We start from the raw sequence: 19,429 nt of genomic DNA on the forward strand, positions 1-19,429 counted from the left end.
CGCACCTGAGCTGCCACATCCCAGGATGCTGGAGTCACAGCAGGCAGGATATTTTTTCCAGTAAACTTCCACAGTGGAAAAGGCAGATGAGTGCAACTAATTCTCTGTGACAATTAGTTACAGAGCTGGTCAGGGGAAATCCCACCAGTGACAAACCATCACAGTGCTGCACTGAGAACCTGCCCAGTGTCATCCGCAGGTGAACCGGGACTCAGTGCCCAATGTCACCATGCTGAGGCTGAGGAATGGACCCCAGTGGAGTTTGCCCCATCCCTCCCTCCCTGTAGCCACAGCTTGGCTGGCAGAGCCGCAAACGCGGCGGTGCCACAGCCCAGCACCCCGCTCTGTCATGGAGCACCCCCTCACCGTGGCCACCGGCTGTGCCAGGCGAGCAGGAGCCGGCCGCGGGGCCCCGTCCCTCCCCTCTTGTTCGGCTTGTAAAACAAAACCAGTCTGGGTTTTACTGCCTGATCTTTGTAACGCAAACACAGGCCAGTTAACAGGTTTTACACAGCGGTTCCCGGCACAGGGTGGTTGGGATGCTCGCTGTCATTTCACTGGGATTTTACTGGTCACAACTAAATGACTCGATTTCATTTAGTGACAGTGTGTCTCTAGGAGTGCACACGAAAAACCTGGCAATTACTGCACTGGGTAAGCCTATGCCGACTGCACCAGCGTTGGGTGGGTGACAGGGACCGATGGGGACTGGTGGGAACTGATAGGAACAAGCACCTCTGCTCTTCTTCATCTGTACATCCAGACCTAACAGCATCCAGCAAAATTCCTGCTGCCTTTATACCAACTGCAGCCACAGCCTCCATCAAAACATTTTCCTTCCATCAGTCAAATTTAGGAGCAGTTGATATTTTTGAAACACAGTAGATCAGGAAGATAGAGTCACTTTCAGGGCTGATTTTCCCCATGGATCTGGTGTCCCAGCTGTATTTAGCAGCTGTCAGCAGTGCATCATGCCAGCACAACACACTGCTGGGAACACAATGCCTGCGATGCAGGGGAGCTTCCTGTGGTGGTGTTTCAGCTGTATTTTCAGCAGGAGGTTTTTGCTTATGGAATAAACTTTCTCATAAACAAGTGAGAGATGATGGAAAGTCAAGCCAACTCAAGGTCATTTGGCTTTGCTGGCTGTGCAGCTGATGTTCCGAACCCTGGAACAAACGCCACCCACTCTATTTCCAGTGCTAGAGCTGCCAGAGCTGGCAACAGACATTGTTCTCTGGGAAAGCAGTGGCGATAGGAGGGCAATTACTGTGACAGGACAGAGGAACCCGGTAGGTCCTGGTCCATCAAACCTGTTCATTCCAGCTTCCCTTGGAGATACTTCTCAAACACAGTCCCACATTCCACCCCTGACATAATGACATGAGGTACACTTGTGCCAGTTAAAAATAAAAATCCTTTTTGTTCCCAAATGACAGAACACGGGGACATTTGGGAAAGTCTGACCAAGTCCTGATTGAACAAGAATCTGCCATTACCTCTCCTAGCAAGAGGCAATCACTCCCATGTACAATGCTCTGCTCTCAGCAGTGATTTATGGTTCCGAGGAGGGTTGTACATGTTCACTGTTCTGTTGTGAGGAGTTGACGTCTCCCACATCGCTCAAGATGCTCAAGATTTTACCTCCAAACATGTTTGTTCAGCAGTGCTGGGCTGAGGGATCCCAGCCCATGGCACACATTGGGCTGACCCTGGGCTAGGAGAATACAGAAAATGGAGGGGGGGTATGTCTCTCCATCCCCCCTGAGGGATTAATTATGGGATCAACAGGAGTCATCGTGCAAGACACATAATCTTGAGATTAAGTCATGAAATCCCAAAGCACATGCTAATCACAGTGAAAATCACCGACAGCTGGGCTGGGAGGGCCCCGGCCCGTCTGAGCTGCTGCCTCCCAGCCCCGAAGGAAACAGAAAAGCTGCTTTCTCATTTAGTTCCACTGTCATTTTATGGAAACAGTGCTCATTTCTCCTGGAAAGAGACCGTAAAGTTCCAGATCAGTCCACTGGTGCCACTGAGGCAGAGCTCTGCCCCTTCTTTTTGAACATCAGCATCTTGTCTAATCCACACTTGACAGGTGTGGGGTGTTCAAACTCCTGCTAGGAGTGTGCCCAGCAGCAGGCAGGGGTGCAAACAGCTGCGAAGGCGGCTTTTTATGGAAAAAATCCCAATTAACATAGAATCAAAGAATCATTCAGGTCAGAAAAGCCCTCCAAGATCATAAAGTCCAACCATTTCCCCAGCACTGCCAAGGCCACCACTAACCCATGTCCCCAGGTGCCACATCCACACGGCTTTTAAATCCCTCCAGGGACGGTGATTCCACTACTATCCTAGGCAGCCTTTGCCAAGGTTGTGAGATCTTTACTTCTTTTAAAATAGAAAAAAGATTATAGGATCTTTCTAAAACAGCTTATAAAACTGTTTCAGAATACTAATGCACCTCACCTGCATTTATTTCACCCATATCAAAAGGCTGGCACCAAGGACAGTTGGCACCAGGGAAGGTACAGCAGCAAGGTGATGTCCTGGCACCTGTGGCGTCTCAAACCAGCCTAAGAAACACACTGTGACCTGCTGCAGGGCAACGGCCACCAGACCTGAGAGCCCCTTCCAGTGCCTAACGGGGCTCCAGGAGAGCTGGAGAGGGAATTGGACAAGGACCTGGGGTGACAGGGCAAGGGGGAATGGCTTCCCACTGCCAGAGGGCAGGGTCAGATACGGTCACTTCCCCGTGAGGGTGGGGAGGTCCTGGCACAGGGTGCCCAGAGAAGCTGTGGCTGCTCCATCCCTGGAAGTGTCCCAGGCCAGGCTGGACAGGGCTTGGAGCAGCCTGGGATAGTGGAAGGTGTCCCTGCTCGGGGCAGGGGGTTGGAACTGGATGAGCTTTAAGGTCCTTTCCAACCCAAGCCATGCCAGGATTCTATGTTCCTAAGGTTCCTTCCAAACCAAATAATTCTGTAAGTCTGTGATTCTGTGAGGTTTGTGCTACTGATCCCATGCTGTGTCAGATGCTCTTGATGTGACGGGAGTAGGAGCAGCAGAATCAGGTGCCATTCCTTGGGATGTGTTAGGAGAAAATCAAAGTAACATTTCAAGGAACCAGCACCGACCTGGGAGCGACTCCAGCCAGCAGGAGGGCGGGTTTAGCCGTCCCGTCGGGGCGGGACGGGGCGGGACAGGGGAGGTGGCGGGGCCGGTCCCGGTCTCAGCGGGGAGCGCTGCCGGAGCCACACGGGCGGCAGGTACGGGGGGACCGGGAGGGCGGGGGGGATCCGGAGAGAGTGTGCGGGGTCGATGCTGGCCGGTCCCTTCGGCCCCGAGACGCTGCCGAGGGATGCCCGCGGGCATCTCTCAGCGCCCTCGGGCATCCCTCGGCGGCGTCTCGGGGCCGAAGGGACCGGCTCGACGGGGCTGGTCACAGTGTCTTTTACACTGATACAGACCTGAAGTCACCCGATCTCTGCCTGGTTTTGCAGCAGCGGGGCAGGTTTTCATGCTGAGCAGGTATTTGGGATGTACCCGGCATGCAGCCAGGGGTAGTCATTCGGATTTAACCTGTATTTACACAGGGGCTTCCTTTAATCTCACTGATAAAAGAGAATGGGAGCAAACCGCATCTTTATGGAATAGTTCAGTGCTTGGTTTGGTACTGGAGATGTGCCATCTCCCCCAGATGGTGTCTCCCAATGAGGCAGAGTATGCTCGCAGCATCCCAGGGGTGTGGAATTGCTGGAGTTGGGGGTTTGCTCCTCTTACTGTCCAGGATTCCCGTCATTCCTTGCCCAAGTAGCAGTTAACTCTCAGTAATGTGACCTTATTGGCACGTGAGGAGCACGGCTTGTGATTGTCCTACAAGAGAGGGACATCTCAGGAACCATGGAATCATGGATTGGCTTGAGTTGGAAGGGATCTTCAAGTTCATCTCATTCTGCCCCTGCCATGGGCAGGGACACCTTCCAATATCCCAGGCTGCCCCAAGCCCTGTCCAACCTGGCCTTGGACACTGTCAGGGATCCAGGGGTAACCACAGCTTCTGTGGGCACCCTGTGCCAGGGCCTCCCCACCCTCACAGGGAGAAATTCCTTCCCAGTATCCCATCCATCCCTGCCCTCTGGCAATGGGAAGCCATTCCCTGTGTCCTGTCCCTCCATCCCTCGTCCCCAGTCCCTCTCCAGCTCTCCTGGAGCCGCGTTAGGCACGGGAAGGGGCTCTAAGGTCTCTCTGGAGCCTTCTCTTCTCCAGGATGAACAGCCTCAGCTCTCCCAGCCTGGCTCCAGAGCAGAGGGGACCTCAGGGTTAGGCAGGGAAGTGGGGAGTGACACAGAGCACAGAGTCAGGCAAGCGCTATCTAAGCTCCCAGACTGTAAATACTCCTGGAGTGCTGCACCCCTGCCTGCTGGGGTTGGAGACCTGGAGGCGCCTGTGTGGATTGGAGCCGTGGGCGTTGGAGCTGGCACTGTGTGCCCTGGCCACTCTCCCTGCACACCAGCAGCAACACAGAGCATCATCTGGGAGCTCTGACCCCACCTTGAGACAGGCTTTCATTGCTCACTGACATGTTGCTGCTCCACTTTTCAAACTGCCAACCTGTAAACTTGTGAGGTAATAAAAGAAATTCCTCTAATTTGCAAAAATACCACTATAGAGTATAGATGTCTCGTCTAGGAAAATGAGGCCTTTCCCTCAGGGTTCCAGGGAGATGGCAGATGAGCAGCTGGTCATCAAAGAGGAGTGACTGATGTGTCCCAGTAGAGAAAGTGCTGAGCAATCCCAGTGTCACCGGGCTGGTAGTGTCAGGGTGGTTTTGCAGCCCATGTCCCACCCTGGATCTTCCAGGAGTGGGCCAAGTTTTGCTCATGACTTTATTTCCTTCAAGTGGCAGTTGCCCTACGAAAATCCCAGAGGAGATTCAACAGAGTCAACACAGTCATTTCGTAATGTGGGAGTCTGATGTCACTGCGAGGTGGAGGAGTTTCACCCAGGGTGATGCTGGGATGAGGCAGGGCTGGACTCAGCTGCTGGGGACAGGGAGGACATGTCCACAGCACAGAGAAACCCCACTGGAACCAGGAGCAGGTTTCTCTTAGGATAGCTTTGGTCATCACAGGGATGCACGTGCTGCCAGGGGAGGGGCCATGGCACCCTGTGCACCACAGGGTCTCGTGTCCCTGGGGTCAGCTCCACACAGTCAGTTCAGAGGGTCCAGATGTGACCAGAGCAGCCCAGAGCAGGGCACAGATGTAAAGCAGTGCTGGCTCCTGGAGCCACCTACAAAGGATTCAGGGCTGCATGTCTATCAAGGGGGTGGCACCTCCAGTGCCCCCAGCCCTGCTCAGCTCCTGCTCCATCACTGCTCTGCTTCCTCACTCTGGAGGGGCTTTGGGAAGGGGGCACAGTGGTCTGTGCACTGATGGAGAGTGGGTGTTTACATCCCTCACTTATCACTTCTCTGCTCAGGTGCAGCCCGCTGATGGGGCAGAGCAGGACCCACTCCAGGCTGGCACCAAACCTGGCACCAACCCTGCCCTGAGCAGCTCTGGCCCCCAAGCACTGAGTGCTCTGCCAGGGAAGAGCCCCTATAACAAGGGCCTGGACAGCTCACCCAGGGCAGCTTCCAGCTGCCAGCAAGGAAGAAACCTGTTTGGAAACATTCTGGAAATAAAGGTAAGAAGAAAACTGTTAAAATGAGAATATACATTGCAAAAAAGTCATCCAGGTATAGTCAAATGCAGCTTTTGCCTCATGCCATTTCTTTTATCCCATATGAAAAGCAATAATTTCTCCCAGCACTGGCAGGTTGATGAGTGACCCACAGAGACCTGCACACAAGTGGGATGTCCCTGTGGCAGGAGCCAGGGGTCGGTGACAGCAGGGGCAGCCGAGGGTACGCAGCCAGCCAGCACCAGCCAGGCAGGATCCTGCCCTGCACTGGGCAGGGGGTTGAAATTTCAGTCTAATCTAAATCTTTTATTGGATTTCTTAAAAGGCAGAAAATACTTCCTCATCTGCCTCACTGGGCTCCCCAGATTTAAATGAGCTCTGAGGATTCAGTTCTGTTAAGCCAAGGCTGAGCCCTTGGGAAGGGGCTGAGCACCCAATGTGGGGCTGGGGCAGGACTGCCCTCATGTCCTCCCACAGCCGTGGGCAGTTCAGCAGAGGCTGAGGTCATTCCTCCCATTCTCCTTGTATCTCTGCCCAAAACCCAGCCAGGGTCTGGTGCAATGTCAGCTCCTTCCATGAGTGAACCACCCCCAGGCAGTGGCAGGAGGAACCTCTGTGGCACAAGGTCATGAAGGATGAGATGATGATATTGGGAGTGCAGGGGCTCCAAGTCCCAGGACACGACTTCCTTGGAGAACAAAATCTTTTTCTATAGGAGTAGAGCCTGCCCTCGGATCTTAGAGGAAGCAGCTGGGGTTTGTTCTTTCCAAAGTCCTCTCCCAGAGAGGATCACCTACGACTAACATCACAGGTAATAGTCATGAAGTGAAAACCATCATCTCTTTTTGCGTCATGGAGCGAGACTCCGAAATCTGTTGGGTTTATACTGTTATCAAACTCTCTGTGTGCTACTCAGGAGAACTTGCAGATCTGGCCAGAAGATCAAGGAATCAGTATCACCTTTTTATTTTTGTATAAGAAAAGTGTGAAGAACCCACCTGCTTCTATTCCCCAGGGCCGTGCACACCTTTACTGCCTTCTTTGCTCCCCTCCAAATAATGCTGTGTCACTCTCATTCCTGCCCTGCTGAGTGCTGCTCCTTAGTGGGTTATTGCTGCATTATTCCGGCACTCTTCCTCCCAGGATGGGGCCTATTCCCAGCATTAATCTTTAACTCTGCTCTCCTGCAGCTTAAATCTGAAAAATGTTCTGAGTGGCTGCTTCAGGTTCTTTTCGAAATCCTGCCTCGGGATGTTAAGATTTAGTAACACAGATTCTAACCTTAAAATAGCAGCACAAAATGTTCTATTTACTCACAAAATGAATGCCAAGTATGCAGCATCCCTCAGCAGAGCAGGGGAGTGGGGGGGCTGTACTGATAATATCTGACAGACAAAGGAATTTGGTGGAAAAAAACAATCTGTTGTTCTTCCTCCAGCGGGCAGCAAATCCCTGGACAGCATTCCTGGTCCTGGGAAAGGTGCTACTGCTTCCAGCTCCCTTTCTCCTGTCCCTCTGAAAGCTGGATGTGCTCTAATACTTTTTACTTTTAAGAAAGATTGTCTTAGGCTCCATGTGAGGTTGAACCCTGAGCGCTGTGAGCCTGAGCTCTACCCAAGCCAGCTCCTGCATGTGCTGCTTGGTCCATCTAGTGTTGGCTGAGGCTGGGACGGCATTCCAGCTGTACCAGTGTGCACACAGCATTCCCAGTCCCTGAGCAGCACCTGCTCAGGCATTGCCACTCTGCAGGGCCCGTGGCCGTGCTCGGGAGTCACCAGGCACAGCCGCGTCCTGCAGGTCCCGGTCACTCAGCTCTGGTGGGGCCAGAAAAAAACCCAAAATGTGACCAAAGCACTCACTGCCTTTGCAACTGCCAATCCCAGACCTCTCCTGTGTCCTCCCAGGAGGCTGGGTGACATGTTGCTGCCATGGCATGACCCTGCAGAATGTCTGTGCTGAGTTTTTCCTGGGTTGTAAACCACAGCCATGCCATCGCAGTGGCTGTCCCACTCCTGCTGTGCTGACAGTACAGGTGCAGCTGGCATGGCACAGCCCCTGCTCCTCCTCAGAGCTGGTTTGATGTCTTTTCTCCTGCTCACAGGCAGCAGCATGAACCTGAAGAAGTACCTGGTCCGGGCGCTGCATCGCCTGCAGAAGGGCCCTGGTTACACCTACAAGGAGCTGCTGGTCTGGTACTGCGACAACACCAACACCCACGGCCCCAAGCGCATCATCAAGGAGGGGCCGAAGAAGAAATTAATCTGGTTCTTCCTAACATTGCTCTTTGCATCCCTGGTGTTCTGGCAGTGGGGAATCCTCATCAACACCTACCTCTCCTACAATGTCACCTCGTCTCTCTCCATTGGCTTTAAGACCATGAAGTTCCCTGCAGTCACTGTCTGCAATGCCAACCCTTTCAAGTAAGTTCTTCTCCCAGTTTCCCCATCTGTGCTCTAACCCCTCAGAAACATTGCCCATTCCTGTCTCAGACATCATGTTAGGAGCATCAGTGGACTCACCAAGTAGTACTAAAAACTAAATAAAGAACAATATGAAGATGAATGGCTCAGGGCCAGAGGAGGGTTCATCTGCCTGCAAGTTCTCCTGGGCTTTGTGGAATCCCAGAACAGTTTGGGTTGGGAAGGGACCTTCCAGTTCATCTCATTTCACCCCCTGCCATGGTCAGGGACACCTTTCGGTATCCCAGGCTGCTCCAAGCCCTGTCCAGCCTGGCCTTGGACACTTCCAGGGATGGGCTAGCCACAGCTTCTCTGGGCACCCTGTGCCAGGGCCTGCCCACCCTCACAGGGAAGAGTTTCTTCCTAACACAATTTCTGCCCATATCAGTCAATCTAATGAAGGTTTTTGCCTTCCTGCAAACTTTTCTCAGCTCATAAAAAAGCCAAATTCAGCTCACCTTTCTCAGCCAGAATCAGTCTTTCCATCTTTCCCCACAATTCTTTTCCTTACCCTTCCTTGCTGTGAACATTCTTCTCAGTGCTCACACTCCAGTCACTAAGATCTGGTTCCACAGTCCTGTCTGCCAGGAACCACAGAGATAGAGCTGAAGTGTGATTTCAAAGGAGTCACTGATTTTCATTAGAGTTGCTTTAAATTTATAGTTGCTTTAAATTCGTATCTGTGCGATAGTGTAGCCCAAGGCAAGACACTCTCAGCCAACACAATTGCTCAGGGGTAGTTTTTCCTCCACTTGCTAGAGATGTTTTGTGTAAACTGTAGTGAATTACTGAACTAGAACCAATGTGGCCCCATGCTGGCACGTTCACCCCTGCAGCACTCGCTGTTTATCCTCCCACTGCCCTTCTGCCCAGCTGCAGCCTGCTGGGACGCCAGTGTCTGAGCTGGCCGTGCTCTGCATATAAACTCCTGTTGTCCTCCAGAAAATCCTAGGCAGCAGTCTGAGGTTCCCAGGAAGGTCCAAGCCAGTGGCAGGTGAGCTGCCAGGTATCCCCAGCACCATGACACTGCCTGGTCACAGCTCCCTGTCCCGCAGGTACTCAGAGGTGAAGCACCTGCTGAAAGAGCTGGACAGGCTCATTGAGGCGGCGCTGGAGAGGATCCTGCAGCCCACGCCAGGGAACGGCAGTGAGAACATATCCCCCCCACTCGACTTGGAGCTCTGGAACCAGATCCCCCTGGTCCTCATTGATGAGCATGACAAAGACAATCCCATCATCCTGGACATCTTTGAGACCAACCAGACTGCTGGGGGCAATGAAACTGCCATGGGCAAGGAAACCAGTGTGAGCAATGACACTGCTTGGGGCTACCAGGGCTCTGTGGGCAACAAAACCACAGGCAACGAAACTACTGCTCCACCCACCCCAGCCAACACGACTTCGGAAGAGAAAAAGTACAAGCTGGCAGTGAAGCTGGTGAGAGGGGTCCCACAGTGGCAGTGGGCAGGGATGAGGGATGAGTGCCTTGGCAAGGATGCAGCAGGGAGATCTGTGTCTCTTCCCCACCAGCTGCCCATGGCCACTCTGCCTTGGGGCTCTGGTCTGGCTGTGCCCAGACCCAGCCCCTGCTGCAGGCTGAGCCCAGGGCAGAGCCAGGGCAGGGGTGTTCCATGCAGGCTCCCAGACACGTTCACCCCTACCTTGGGTCAGGCTCCCAAAATGCCAGGGAGAGGCTGTGGCTGCCCCCATCCCTTTCCTGCTGCAGTCCACAGTGCAGAGGCACGTGGTGTTCTTGCAGCCCCTCATACCTGCTCCCATGGAGGCTCCAAGGACCCTGCATGAGCAGACCTCGAAAGTTGGGGCAACTCCAGCCTTAAAGAATTGGCCCAAAAGTGTCATTTTCTGTTAGCTTGTGGAGGTCACCCTGAGGCTGATGTATAACCTGCCCAGCTGGGAAATGTCCCTGGGGAAGGACCCTGTAATGCAGTGTGACAGCCAGCTCAATGTGACAGCCGGCTTGTGGCTCTGCCAGGCTGAACCTCTCTGCTTCTGGGAGCTGCAGGCAGGGCTGGCATCCAGACGTGCATGTGGGGAGGGGGGTCACGCCACAGCCCCTGCCATCCTCCTGGGGGCTCAGACCTGCCTGCTTTGTGTCCCCAGTGCAGCCATCAGGGCTCTGACAACTGCACGTACAGGAACTTCACCAGCGCAGCGCAGGCAGTGACCGAGTGGTACATCCTGCAGTCCACCTCCATCCTCTCCAAGGTCCCGCTGCAGGAGAGGATCAGGATGGGCTACCAGGCAGAGGACATGATCCTGGCGTGTCTCTACGGGGCTGAACCCTGCAACTACAAGTAGGTGCACATGAGCTCCCTGCTCCTTTCCGTCCCAGCAGGAAGGAACAGCATGCTAATGGCATGGCAGGGCAGGTTCTTTTCTCTTTTTAAGGTATGTATCAGCTAATAATGAGATTGCTGCTGATTCTCAGCTCTAACAACACTTCCCAGAGGTTTTCTGGATGTGATCCTGACTGAAATGCATTCTTTTGGAACAGTGCTGGCTGAGTTGGGTTTTGGATGGGCTGTTTTGCTCATGACATATCAAGAGTAGCAGCACCCAGGATAACCACGTGCTGAGTCAGCAGCAAGACCCCCAGTTACAGCTCCCCTCCCTTTTTGCACAAGGCTCTGAGAAATGCATTTTAGACAACTTTGTTTCCTATGAATCCCAAGTTCCTATCTCCAGTGTTGAAAAAGGGGAGCACACAGCAGCACCCCAGGGTGTGGGGAGCCCTGTCCTTCTGCAATGTCCCTTCTGCAACAAGGGTGACAGAGAACTGCTGTCAAAGCACAAGCTGTAATGCCAGCCCAAGCCTGTAACCATAGCTCAGGCTGAGCAATTGTTCCTCTCACCTGTGTGACGAGTGTTCCTCTCCATCCCGACTGAGCGCTGTCCCCAGGGCCATGTCCCAGCAGACACCTGTACCTTGCCTTGACTTTTTTTTCAAAAACAGATGGATTGAAGTGGTATCAGCTGTAGTCCCTGTACAGGTGTTCAGCAAATGAAGCAATGGGAGGTGAGCCCCAGCACAGCTGCTGAGCTGGGCCCACCATCTGCTTTATGTCACACCCCTTTAGTCCTCCGGAGAGTCACAGTTTTATGTGTATGATTCTTCCAGGAATTTCACCCAAATCTACCACCCAGACCATGGTAACTGCTACATCTTTAACTGGGGCATGGATGAAGAGGCTTTGAATTCTTCCAACCCTGGGGCTGAGTTTGGTAAGGGATCGCTCTTGGGTGGAGGAGGGGGCTGGAGGGGCAGATGTGAGGGGTCTGCCTCGTGGTGCCCATTTCTGTGACTCAGGACAGTTTTATGATTCCTCTGTCACTGGAGCACTGCACCATGGAACAGAGGCTTTGCAGAAGGGGATGACCCCCAAAAGGAAAATGTGCCACACAGGAAAAAAGTGACTACAGATGTTACACGTAGCAGGAGGGCGTCCTCTGGATATTTGAAATACCTGAGGCAGCACCTGACTATTCCCAGTTATTGCCATTCTGGGCATTCACCACCAGAAGTGTTCCTGCATAGGTCAGGCTGCCATGGCAGCCAGACTGTGGCTCTTCCCAAGGAACAGGGAGAAGAAAACAGACTCCCTTTTCTCCCAAAGCCTTACTTTCCAATACTGTTCCTGTTTGAGTGTTTTGTCTGGTGTCCCAGGGCTGAAGCTGATTCTGGACATCAGCCAGCAGGACTACATTCCCTACCTGTCCTCTGCTGCTGGGGCCAGGCTCATGCTGCATCAACAGAAGAGCTTCCCCTTCCTCAAGGATCAGGGCATCTACGCCATGGCTGGGACAGAAACCTCCATTGGAGTGCTGGTGGTATGTGTGGCATTCCTCGGGAGCAGATTCTCTGAGAATAATGTTATCTGATGGGACCAAAACCAAGTTTGCTTTAAGTCTTGGCTGAACTGGCTCAAACCAAAGGAGACAAGGTACACACCTGCCGGGGACTGGAGCAGTTTATGGAGGATTTTATGTAACTGTCCTGGCAAAGTGCTTTATTGAGGCCAGAATTTTTGGCTCAGGCCATGGTTGCCTCTTTCTCCAGCATTTCAGAAGCTGTTTTGCCAACCCCTGAACACCCTCACCTGCATGGATCCACCCAGGGAAGGGGCTGCAGCCTCTTCAGCTCTGTCATCACTGACTTTCATTTTTGGCAAAGCTAGTGGGGAGCACAGGAATGACAGAGCCTCTGGAAAACTGGCACAGGGACCTGTGGAGAAGTGATAACCGCAGTTTGGTGTTTGGGTTTCTTTCCAGGATGAGCTGGAGCGGATGGGTTATCCCTACAGCGACTGCACCATGAACGGCTCCGATGTCCCTGTCAAAAACCTCTACAGCCAATATAACACCTCCTACTCCATACAGGTAAAACACCCTTTTAAATCAAACAAAACTCTTCAGGAAAAATCATCAAAGCAGTTAAATCTTTGGCCATCATGCAGGGTACTAGGGAATCATAAAATCATAAAATCTTTATTGTTGGAAAAGACCTTCAAGATCATCAAATCCAAGTATCAACACAGCACCACCACCGTGCTCACTGATAAACCATGTCCTCAAGTGCCACATCCACATGGTTTTTTAACACTTCCAGGGCTGGTGACTCCACCGCTGCCCTGTTCAAATGCTTTACAACCCTTTCCGTGACGAATATTTCCTAGTATCTGATCTAAGCCACACATGGTTCTGTAGAATCTGTCACTGAAGTGCTGGGAAACTTCTGCTGAGACAATGTCTAAGTGACACTTCTCAGGCACTCATGTTTTGTGTACACAAGTGATATTTACCCCTGACAGGAGAGGAATACAAAGGAGAGATTCTCCCTCTTAACACTCCTACGATCTTTAACTTTTTTCTCTTTGGGGGGGATTGAGTAACTTTTCACCCTGAAAATGCAGCTGGTTTGTACAGGAAGCAAAACAGCCCTTTACTTCTTCATCACTCTGAAAATGGGATGAGAAAGTTGAGTGTTTGTAAACCTTGAATCTGTAGAAAATTAGAGTGCAAACACTAAGCACAGGTTAATTTGTAACAGGCTGTACTAGAGAGAGAAGCAGCTCTTGAGGGTGCGATCTGGTAATAAGGGAAACACCCAAACCATTTGGGGTGATTCACAGATGCACCCAGAGATCGGGAGGGCTTTGGGCTGGCAGCGGTTTTATATTTCTACCTTTATATAATATAATAACAACTGGACCGCTTTACCCAACTTTTGAAGATGTTTGTATTAGGTTTAAGCAAACACTCGGGAGGATTGCATTATTCCCTAGAAGTGCAAACGCTGACGGAGTTCTGTGTCCACATAAAGCCACTTCAGAGCCCTCTCAGCAAAACCAGGCTCTTCTGTCACTCCCTGGCTGCTCTGTGCACTCTGTGGACCTTTCCTATCACAGAGAAATTCTCTGCTTGTTCTACCCACAACTGTTAAATCTAATTATCTTCTCATAGACTTTGCTATTGCTTTGTGCTGCCTCATGCAGAATCCCACTCCAATCTCAGATGATGAACTTCACACCTCACCAAGCTAATGGCAGTGTTGCAGCTGGAGCTGCAGCCACAATCCTCCCAGGAAGAGCAGCAGCTGCACAGAGAAGATCATCCATATGTCTGCTCTTTATGTTGAAGGATTTGGAAATTCCTGGCCTTAAAGTGTAAAACCAGCCCTTTGTCAGTGTTGTGTAAAGCCTGGAGAGCACAGCCATGTCTGTGGTGGAACAGAACATTTGTGTTCCCTTTTGGAAGCTTGATATTACTTCTGTGAAGCCCTAAAATAATTGAGAAATGAGCAGTTTCTTGTGGGAATGGCAGTGGGCGCTGAGCTCCCTCCATTTCCCACGAGGTCTCACCCATGGGCAGCTCCTGTGAGTGGCCTTAAAAACTCCAATGCCCAGCAAGGCTGGAAGAGGTTCTGGGCAGGGACAGGCTCTGGCAGCCCCCACTTCCCCTGCACCTTCATCTCTCTGCATCTGCAGCCCCAAAATCTTCTGTTCAGTGCAAAAGGGAGGGAATTCCTGGGAGCCACTGCCATGCCAGCAGTGCGGAGCTGCCCGAGGCCTCAGCCCGAGTCTGAGCATCCCTCTTCCCTCTCCAGGCCTGCCTGCGCTCCTGTTTCCAAAACCACATGGTCGAGATCTGTGGATGTGGGCACTATATGTTCCCTTTACCTGAAGGGGTGAGCTACTGCAATAACGAGGATAACCCGGGCTGGGGTAAGAGCTCTCGGCGGCCTCTGGCGCAGGATCTGCCCTGTCCCTGCAGCTCGTGCGCAGCTGCTCCCTACAGGACGTGGCCACCCAGGCCACTGCTGGGGAGAAGGGGCCACACCTTGGTCTTGGCTGTGGGCTGGGTGAACCCTTGGGCACCAAAGAGAGAGAACACAGGGTATCACCCAAATTTTTGGGTCCCCTGGCAGGGGCAGTGGAGGGTCCGGTGCTCCCCTGGGGTGGGACAGCTCTGTGCTGGCAGAGGCCAGGGCTGTGCCAAAAATACCACCCTGGGCAAGCTGGCTCTATAAAAACTGTCTTCAGAAAGTTACTGTTTATTTTTAATTTATTATTAAATTGTCTGAGTGTTTTGCCCAAGTTTCAAAAGGAAGGGGAAGTTGAAAGGGAAGAGAGCAGATCTGTGCAGGAGGGTCATAACTAATATTTATTTTGATAAATGAAACTGATATAACCCAGTAAGTGGGTCCTTATCTAAACAGATACTTCAATTTTGTTTTCACCAAACAGCATATTGCTATTCCTCACTGCGATCCAGCATAAAACAGCGACAGATCTGCATTGACTCCTGTAAAGAAACATGCAAGTGAGTACCTGAGCCTGATCTGGTTGCTGTGGAGGTGTAGAGGAATCCTGCATTTTGGCTCCCAGCCATCCTGACCTAAAAGGGCAGCAAACCATGCAGGGCTGGTTTGCTGTATGAGAACTGAAGTTCCAGAGACTTCAGAGGAAGGGAAATCTCCATACTAATGCTCTCCCTCTTCCCTGCAGTGACACGCAGTACAAAATGACCATCTCCATGGCAGACTGGCCATCAGAAGCCTCTGAGGTAACCCTGATTCCTTGGTGTGTAACAGACATTGATGGTTCCCTGTTCCCAGGCACACAGACACTCACTATTGTCAGAGCTGGTGTCCAGGTCAAAGCACCTTTGCTAAAGTCCATGTTTTCCACACAAAAACCAGCAGCAGCACCATGGCATGAGGCAGGAGGAGGGACCCCTCCACAGTGGCTCCTCCCTCCTGGGGTTCTGTCTGAGTGTCACTGTCAGCCCGAGGCTGAGTCCACCTTCCACACCCCAAAAGGGCAGGGGGGCTTCCCACAGGACAGGGAAGGAGCACCCACTGGCCCTGCTGAGGCAGAGCTGCCCTGCTCAGGTCCACAGCATCCCCCTCCACCTGCACACGGGTCCAGGGCTGCCTGGGATGGGGCACGGCACCCGCAGGCTCGTGCTCTTTGGGAGCACAGGATGCCTCTACTCTTTCTGAACAGATTTTGTTTTCCTAGGACTGGATTTTCCATATTCTGTCTTATGAAAGGGATATGTCAACAAATGTGACTCTGGACAGGTGAGTGAAAGGAACAACCACTTTATCTTCTCTGCTGAGCCTGTTAACATCAGCCTGACACGAGCCTTGGCACCAGGCCAGCGCACGCGTGCGCGAATGTGCAGGGAGGACGAGGTTTGCAGCGGCTTCGCCTGGGACATACAGAAGGCAGATCCAACAGGCACTTCATGCATGTCTTCTGTTCTCCAGAGCTGCAAACTGGGTCAGGCAAACTCAAACATGCAGTTAAGTAAAATCAGCATTAAGGACAGTTCCCACTTCATTATGTTTGTCACTTCATACTCACATCTTGGTGTCTCTCCATCCCACGGTCAGGCTGGAGCAAAGGTGCAGGACATCGACAGCCCAGCTCCTCACTGAGGTGGGTTTTGTTCTTTACAGGAATGGGATCATCAAGCTGAACATTTACTTCCAGGAGTACAACTACCGCACCATCTCGGAGTCAGCTGCCACTACGGTGAGTGCCCATCCCAGCCCATCTGGCAGGGCAGGCACAGGAGCCAGGCAGCTGGGAGGGGGGGACAGTCTGAAACATCTCTGCTGTTTCGAACATTTGCTGTAATGAAGCCACCTCTGCCTACTGGCTCACAGCCCTCAGTTCCTTCCCCCCGCTCCATGTCCCAGCCCTGCAGGCCAGCACTGGCACAGGAGGGGACCCAGTGGGCAGGTCCCAGGTGCAGGGGCATCACCCACGTCAGCACTGGCACAGGGGATGATGGATCAGGGTGGGGCACATCTGAGGGGCTCCACTTCCTCAGCTCACTCCGCTCTCCTCCTGCAGATCGTTTGGCTGCTGTCGAGCCTGGGAGGCCAGTTTGGGTTCTGGATGGGGGGCTCAGTGCTGTGCCTCATTGAGTTTGGGGAGATCATCATCGACTCACTGTGGATCACCATCATCAACGTGATCGGCTGGTGCAAAGGCCTGAAGCAGAGGCGGGCGCAGGCGCAGTACCCAGATGCTCCCCCAACGGTGTCAGAGCTGGTGGAGGCTCACACCAACCTGGGCTTCCAGCACGAGGCCACGGGGGCTCTGCCCAGGGACGAGGCGCTGCCCCCCGAGCCCGGCACCCCCCCACCCAACTACGACTCTCTGCGCATGCAGCCCCTCGACGTCCTCGGTCCCGACAGCGACGCAGAGACCGAGTGAGCAGAGTGCCCTGTCAGCTCCCACCGGCCACCGCTGTGCTGTGTGCACTTGCTGGGCAACCATCTGTCAAAATTAGTAGGGAATTAAAAGCCCAAGCTGTCCTCTCCTATGACTGATTGCTGGGAGGGAGCTCTGCCTAATAAACCCTGCAATAAACCTCACAGAGTCAGGCTTTGGCTTTAGTGTGTAGAGCTTGTGTATATCAGTATTGCTGTAAAATCATGTCACCATGTTTCGTTACCAGCTGGGTGGGAAGCAATTCCCAGTGAGCAGAGCGAGGTGGTGGCAGGGAGAGGACAGGATATCCTGACAGTGGATGCAAGGTCATGGCCTGGTAGACCACAGAACCCTAGAAGAGTTTGTGTTGGAAGGGACCTTAAAGACTCTCTCATTCTATCCTCTTCTCCAGCACTCTTGGCTGCAGAGATGGGGCACAGCGTGTGCTGCAGCTGTGCCATACCATGGATCAGAGCCTTGCGATGGGACCAAAGCTACTTCTGACCTCTGAGGCTGCAGAATTTCCATCCCCAAACTACAATGGAAACAGCAAAAACTGAACTCTCCCTTCACTGCTGGAGCCCCTGTGTGCCCTGTCGTGCTGCTGCCCAGGGTTTGTACCACTCATGGTGCAGGTGGTGGTGGTGTTGGTGTGTGCCAAGGCTAAGACTCCACAGAGACTCGGGGGTGGGAGGAAGCACCAGCCTGTTTAACTATCATTCTTGCAATAATAAAAAAATTGATTTAAAAGTTGCCTTTATCTTCCCTGCTGGCAGTGGGGGCAGTCCAGTGCTAGCAAGAGGTTGATGGCAGTGGCTTGCAAGGAGGAGAACACGCTGTGCTCACGCTGACGTGAGGGCAGCCAGGGCCTTTGGGGATCCGTGTGGGGCTGAGCTGAGTGGGGCAGTGCATGCACCTGGCCCCAGCCAGCTCTGGTCCCCAGAAGCTTTCCCAGGAGCCCATCACAACCCACCAGGACTGGCCATAGTGAAGTACTTTTGCAAAAGTTCAAGAGGAAGCACAGTTGTGTGGTTAAATCACATACCCGGGAACGTGATGTTCTGGGCACGGCGCCCAGCGCGGGGCGGCTGCGGAGAGGGGAGTCCAGGATCCTTCTGCATGGGAAGCTGCCCGAGCACAGGGTGCTCTGGTGCAGAGCTGTTGGGCAGAGCGTACCCAGGGTCCCTCTAGCCCCTCAGCAGTGGTGGAAATTGTGGATCCAGTTGCTGATGACCACCAGCAGCAGGACAGAAGAACTGGGGGACAATCTGACAGCTGAGGTGCCACTAGCATGGCTGATTCTGCCCCGCACAAGGGAATTCTGTGTTCAAAATTCACTGAATCAAGATTCAGGGAGCACCTCCTTAACACGTTCACACTCTGCCCCAGCCCTTTCTCCCTCAGCTGGTCCTTGTTTGAAGGGAGAAGGATGTACAGTCCCCAAACACACTGCTCTGTACAGAACCACCTCACCCAGGTACAGCCTGAGCTCAGCGAGCACCTAAACCCACCTGAGTGGCAACAAGGCACACAACAGGCAGCAAAGACACTTGTAGAGACAGAGGAAACCAGCTCTTACAAGCTGTCCTAGACTTATCCTGTCTCCTCACTTGCTGTCTCCCTAAAGGGACATTTTCCTCTCTGAGCACCACAAACCCACAAGCACAGCCTCCTTTTCCACAGGAGAGCTCTTGTAAAGTGATGGCACTTGATCCCATGTTACAGCTGAGTGGGAAACAAGGACCTGACACCCTCCCCTCCTGAATCAATGCTCAGTGTATGCAGTGTCATCCTTGACAAAGGCCTCCAAAGGATTCAACAGTGAAAAACCAGAACACACAGAGCACATTGCTTAAATGATGAGGAATGCTGAGAGCAAGAACCTGGGCATCTCCCCTCACATTCTCACCAACAGACAACACCTCCCTGGGATGGGCAGCAGGTCCCAGGCTGCTCTCCCTGTCCTCATGCCTTCAACCCCAGCTGGGTGCCTGCCCAGGCCAACAGCAGCAAACAAGGAACAGCCCCAAAACCCTCCCCAGCAGTGTTGGGGCAGAGGAAGGGTGGGAGAGGCACGGCTGGTGAGATTCACCCTCCTTACACCAAGAGTGAAGGGAACACAGTGTTCTCTGCAGGACAGGGACAGCTCACCATTCCAGTCAGAGCTGGCTTATGGAAAAGTGGGAAGTGTCTCAGGTGCTTGGCTCCAGCTCTGTCCCAGCCAGGGTCTCCCCAGCCAGAGCCACAGCAGACCCAAGCCCAGCTGAGCAAAGAGGTTTCCTGCTGCAGCAGCAGTGCAGGTGCTGGAGACTTAGCTGGCCTTCCAACTTAGGGACCTCCCTGCATTCCACCCCACTGTCTCTCAGGAGAGCACACTAAGGCTAGACCAGTTGTTTCACAAAAATCTATATAACAAATGGTAATAAATTCTACAAGAAAGCACCACTTTCCTTAAATGCCTTACAAACTTCATGGCTTTCAGCAGAATAGTGAAATTGCACCAGGAACAACCTACAGAGCTGGTTTTATTCTCAGGGT

General features: G+C 52.8%; 1 protein-coding gene across 3 annotated transcripts; it reads left to right on the plus strand.

Annotated features, from left to right (window-relative positions):
* The first annotated feature begins 3,192 nt into the window (after nt 1–3,192).
* Nucleotides 3,193–17,644, plus strand: SCNN1B (sodium channel epithelial 1 subunit beta). 3 transcript variants are annotated; one of them, XM_069029935.1, is made up of 16 exons: nt 3,193–3,266; nt 5,482–5,688; nt 6,401–6,496; nt 7,787–8,105; nt 9,200–9,581; nt 10,266–10,459; nt 11,284–11,387; nt 11,830–11,993; nt 12,435–12,542; nt 14,269–14,386; nt 14,909–14,984; nt 15,170–15,227; nt 15,686–15,747; nt 16,129–16,204; nt 16,529–16,890; nt 17,304–17,644. In XM_069029935.1, the coding sequence occupies exons 4-16, from the start codon at nt 7,795–7,797 to the stop codon at nt 17,449–17,451; spliced, it is 2,163 nt and encodes a 720-aa protein (XP_068886036.1). In that variant the 5' UTR covers nt 3,193–3,266; nt 5,482–5,688; nt 6,401–6,496; nt 7,787–7,794; the 3' UTR covers nt 17,452–17,644. The 3 variants fall into 3 exon arrangements, with proteins under 3 accessions (XP_068886036.1, XP_068886035.1, XP_068886037.1); XM_069029934.1 differs by lacking the exon at nt 6,401–6,496; XM_069029936.1 differs by lacking the exons at nt 6,401–6,496; nt 17,304–17,644 and having other exon boundaries at nt 16,529–17,055.
* Nucleotides 17,645–19,429: the final 1,785 nt, after the last annotated feature.

The sequence above is a fragment of the Aphelocoma coerulescens genome, chromosome 14 (genome assembly GCF_041296385.1).
Source record: "Aphelocoma coerulescens isolate FSJ_1873_10779 chromosome 14, UR_Acoe_1.0, whole genome shotgun sequence".
Classification (NCBI taxonomy): domain Eukaryota; kingdom Metazoa; phylum Chordata; class Aves; order Passeriformes; family Corvidae; genus Aphelocoma; species Aphelocoma coerulescens.

Bases quoted from the DNA above. Each gene is read 5' to 3' on its own strand.
- SCNN1B (XM_069029935.1), top strand. From the start codon at position 7,795: ATGAACCTGAAGAAGTACCTGGTCCGGGCGCTGCATCGCCTGCAGAAG. The intron at 8,106-9,199 runs GTAAGTTCTTCT...CCTGTCCCGCAG, and splicing joins TGCAATGCCAACCCTTTCAA to GTACTCAGAGGTGAAGCACC. The intron at 11,994-12,434 runs GTATGTGTGGCA...GTTTCTTTCCAG, and splicing joins CCTCCATTGGAGTGCTGGTG to GATGAGCTGGAGCGGATGGG.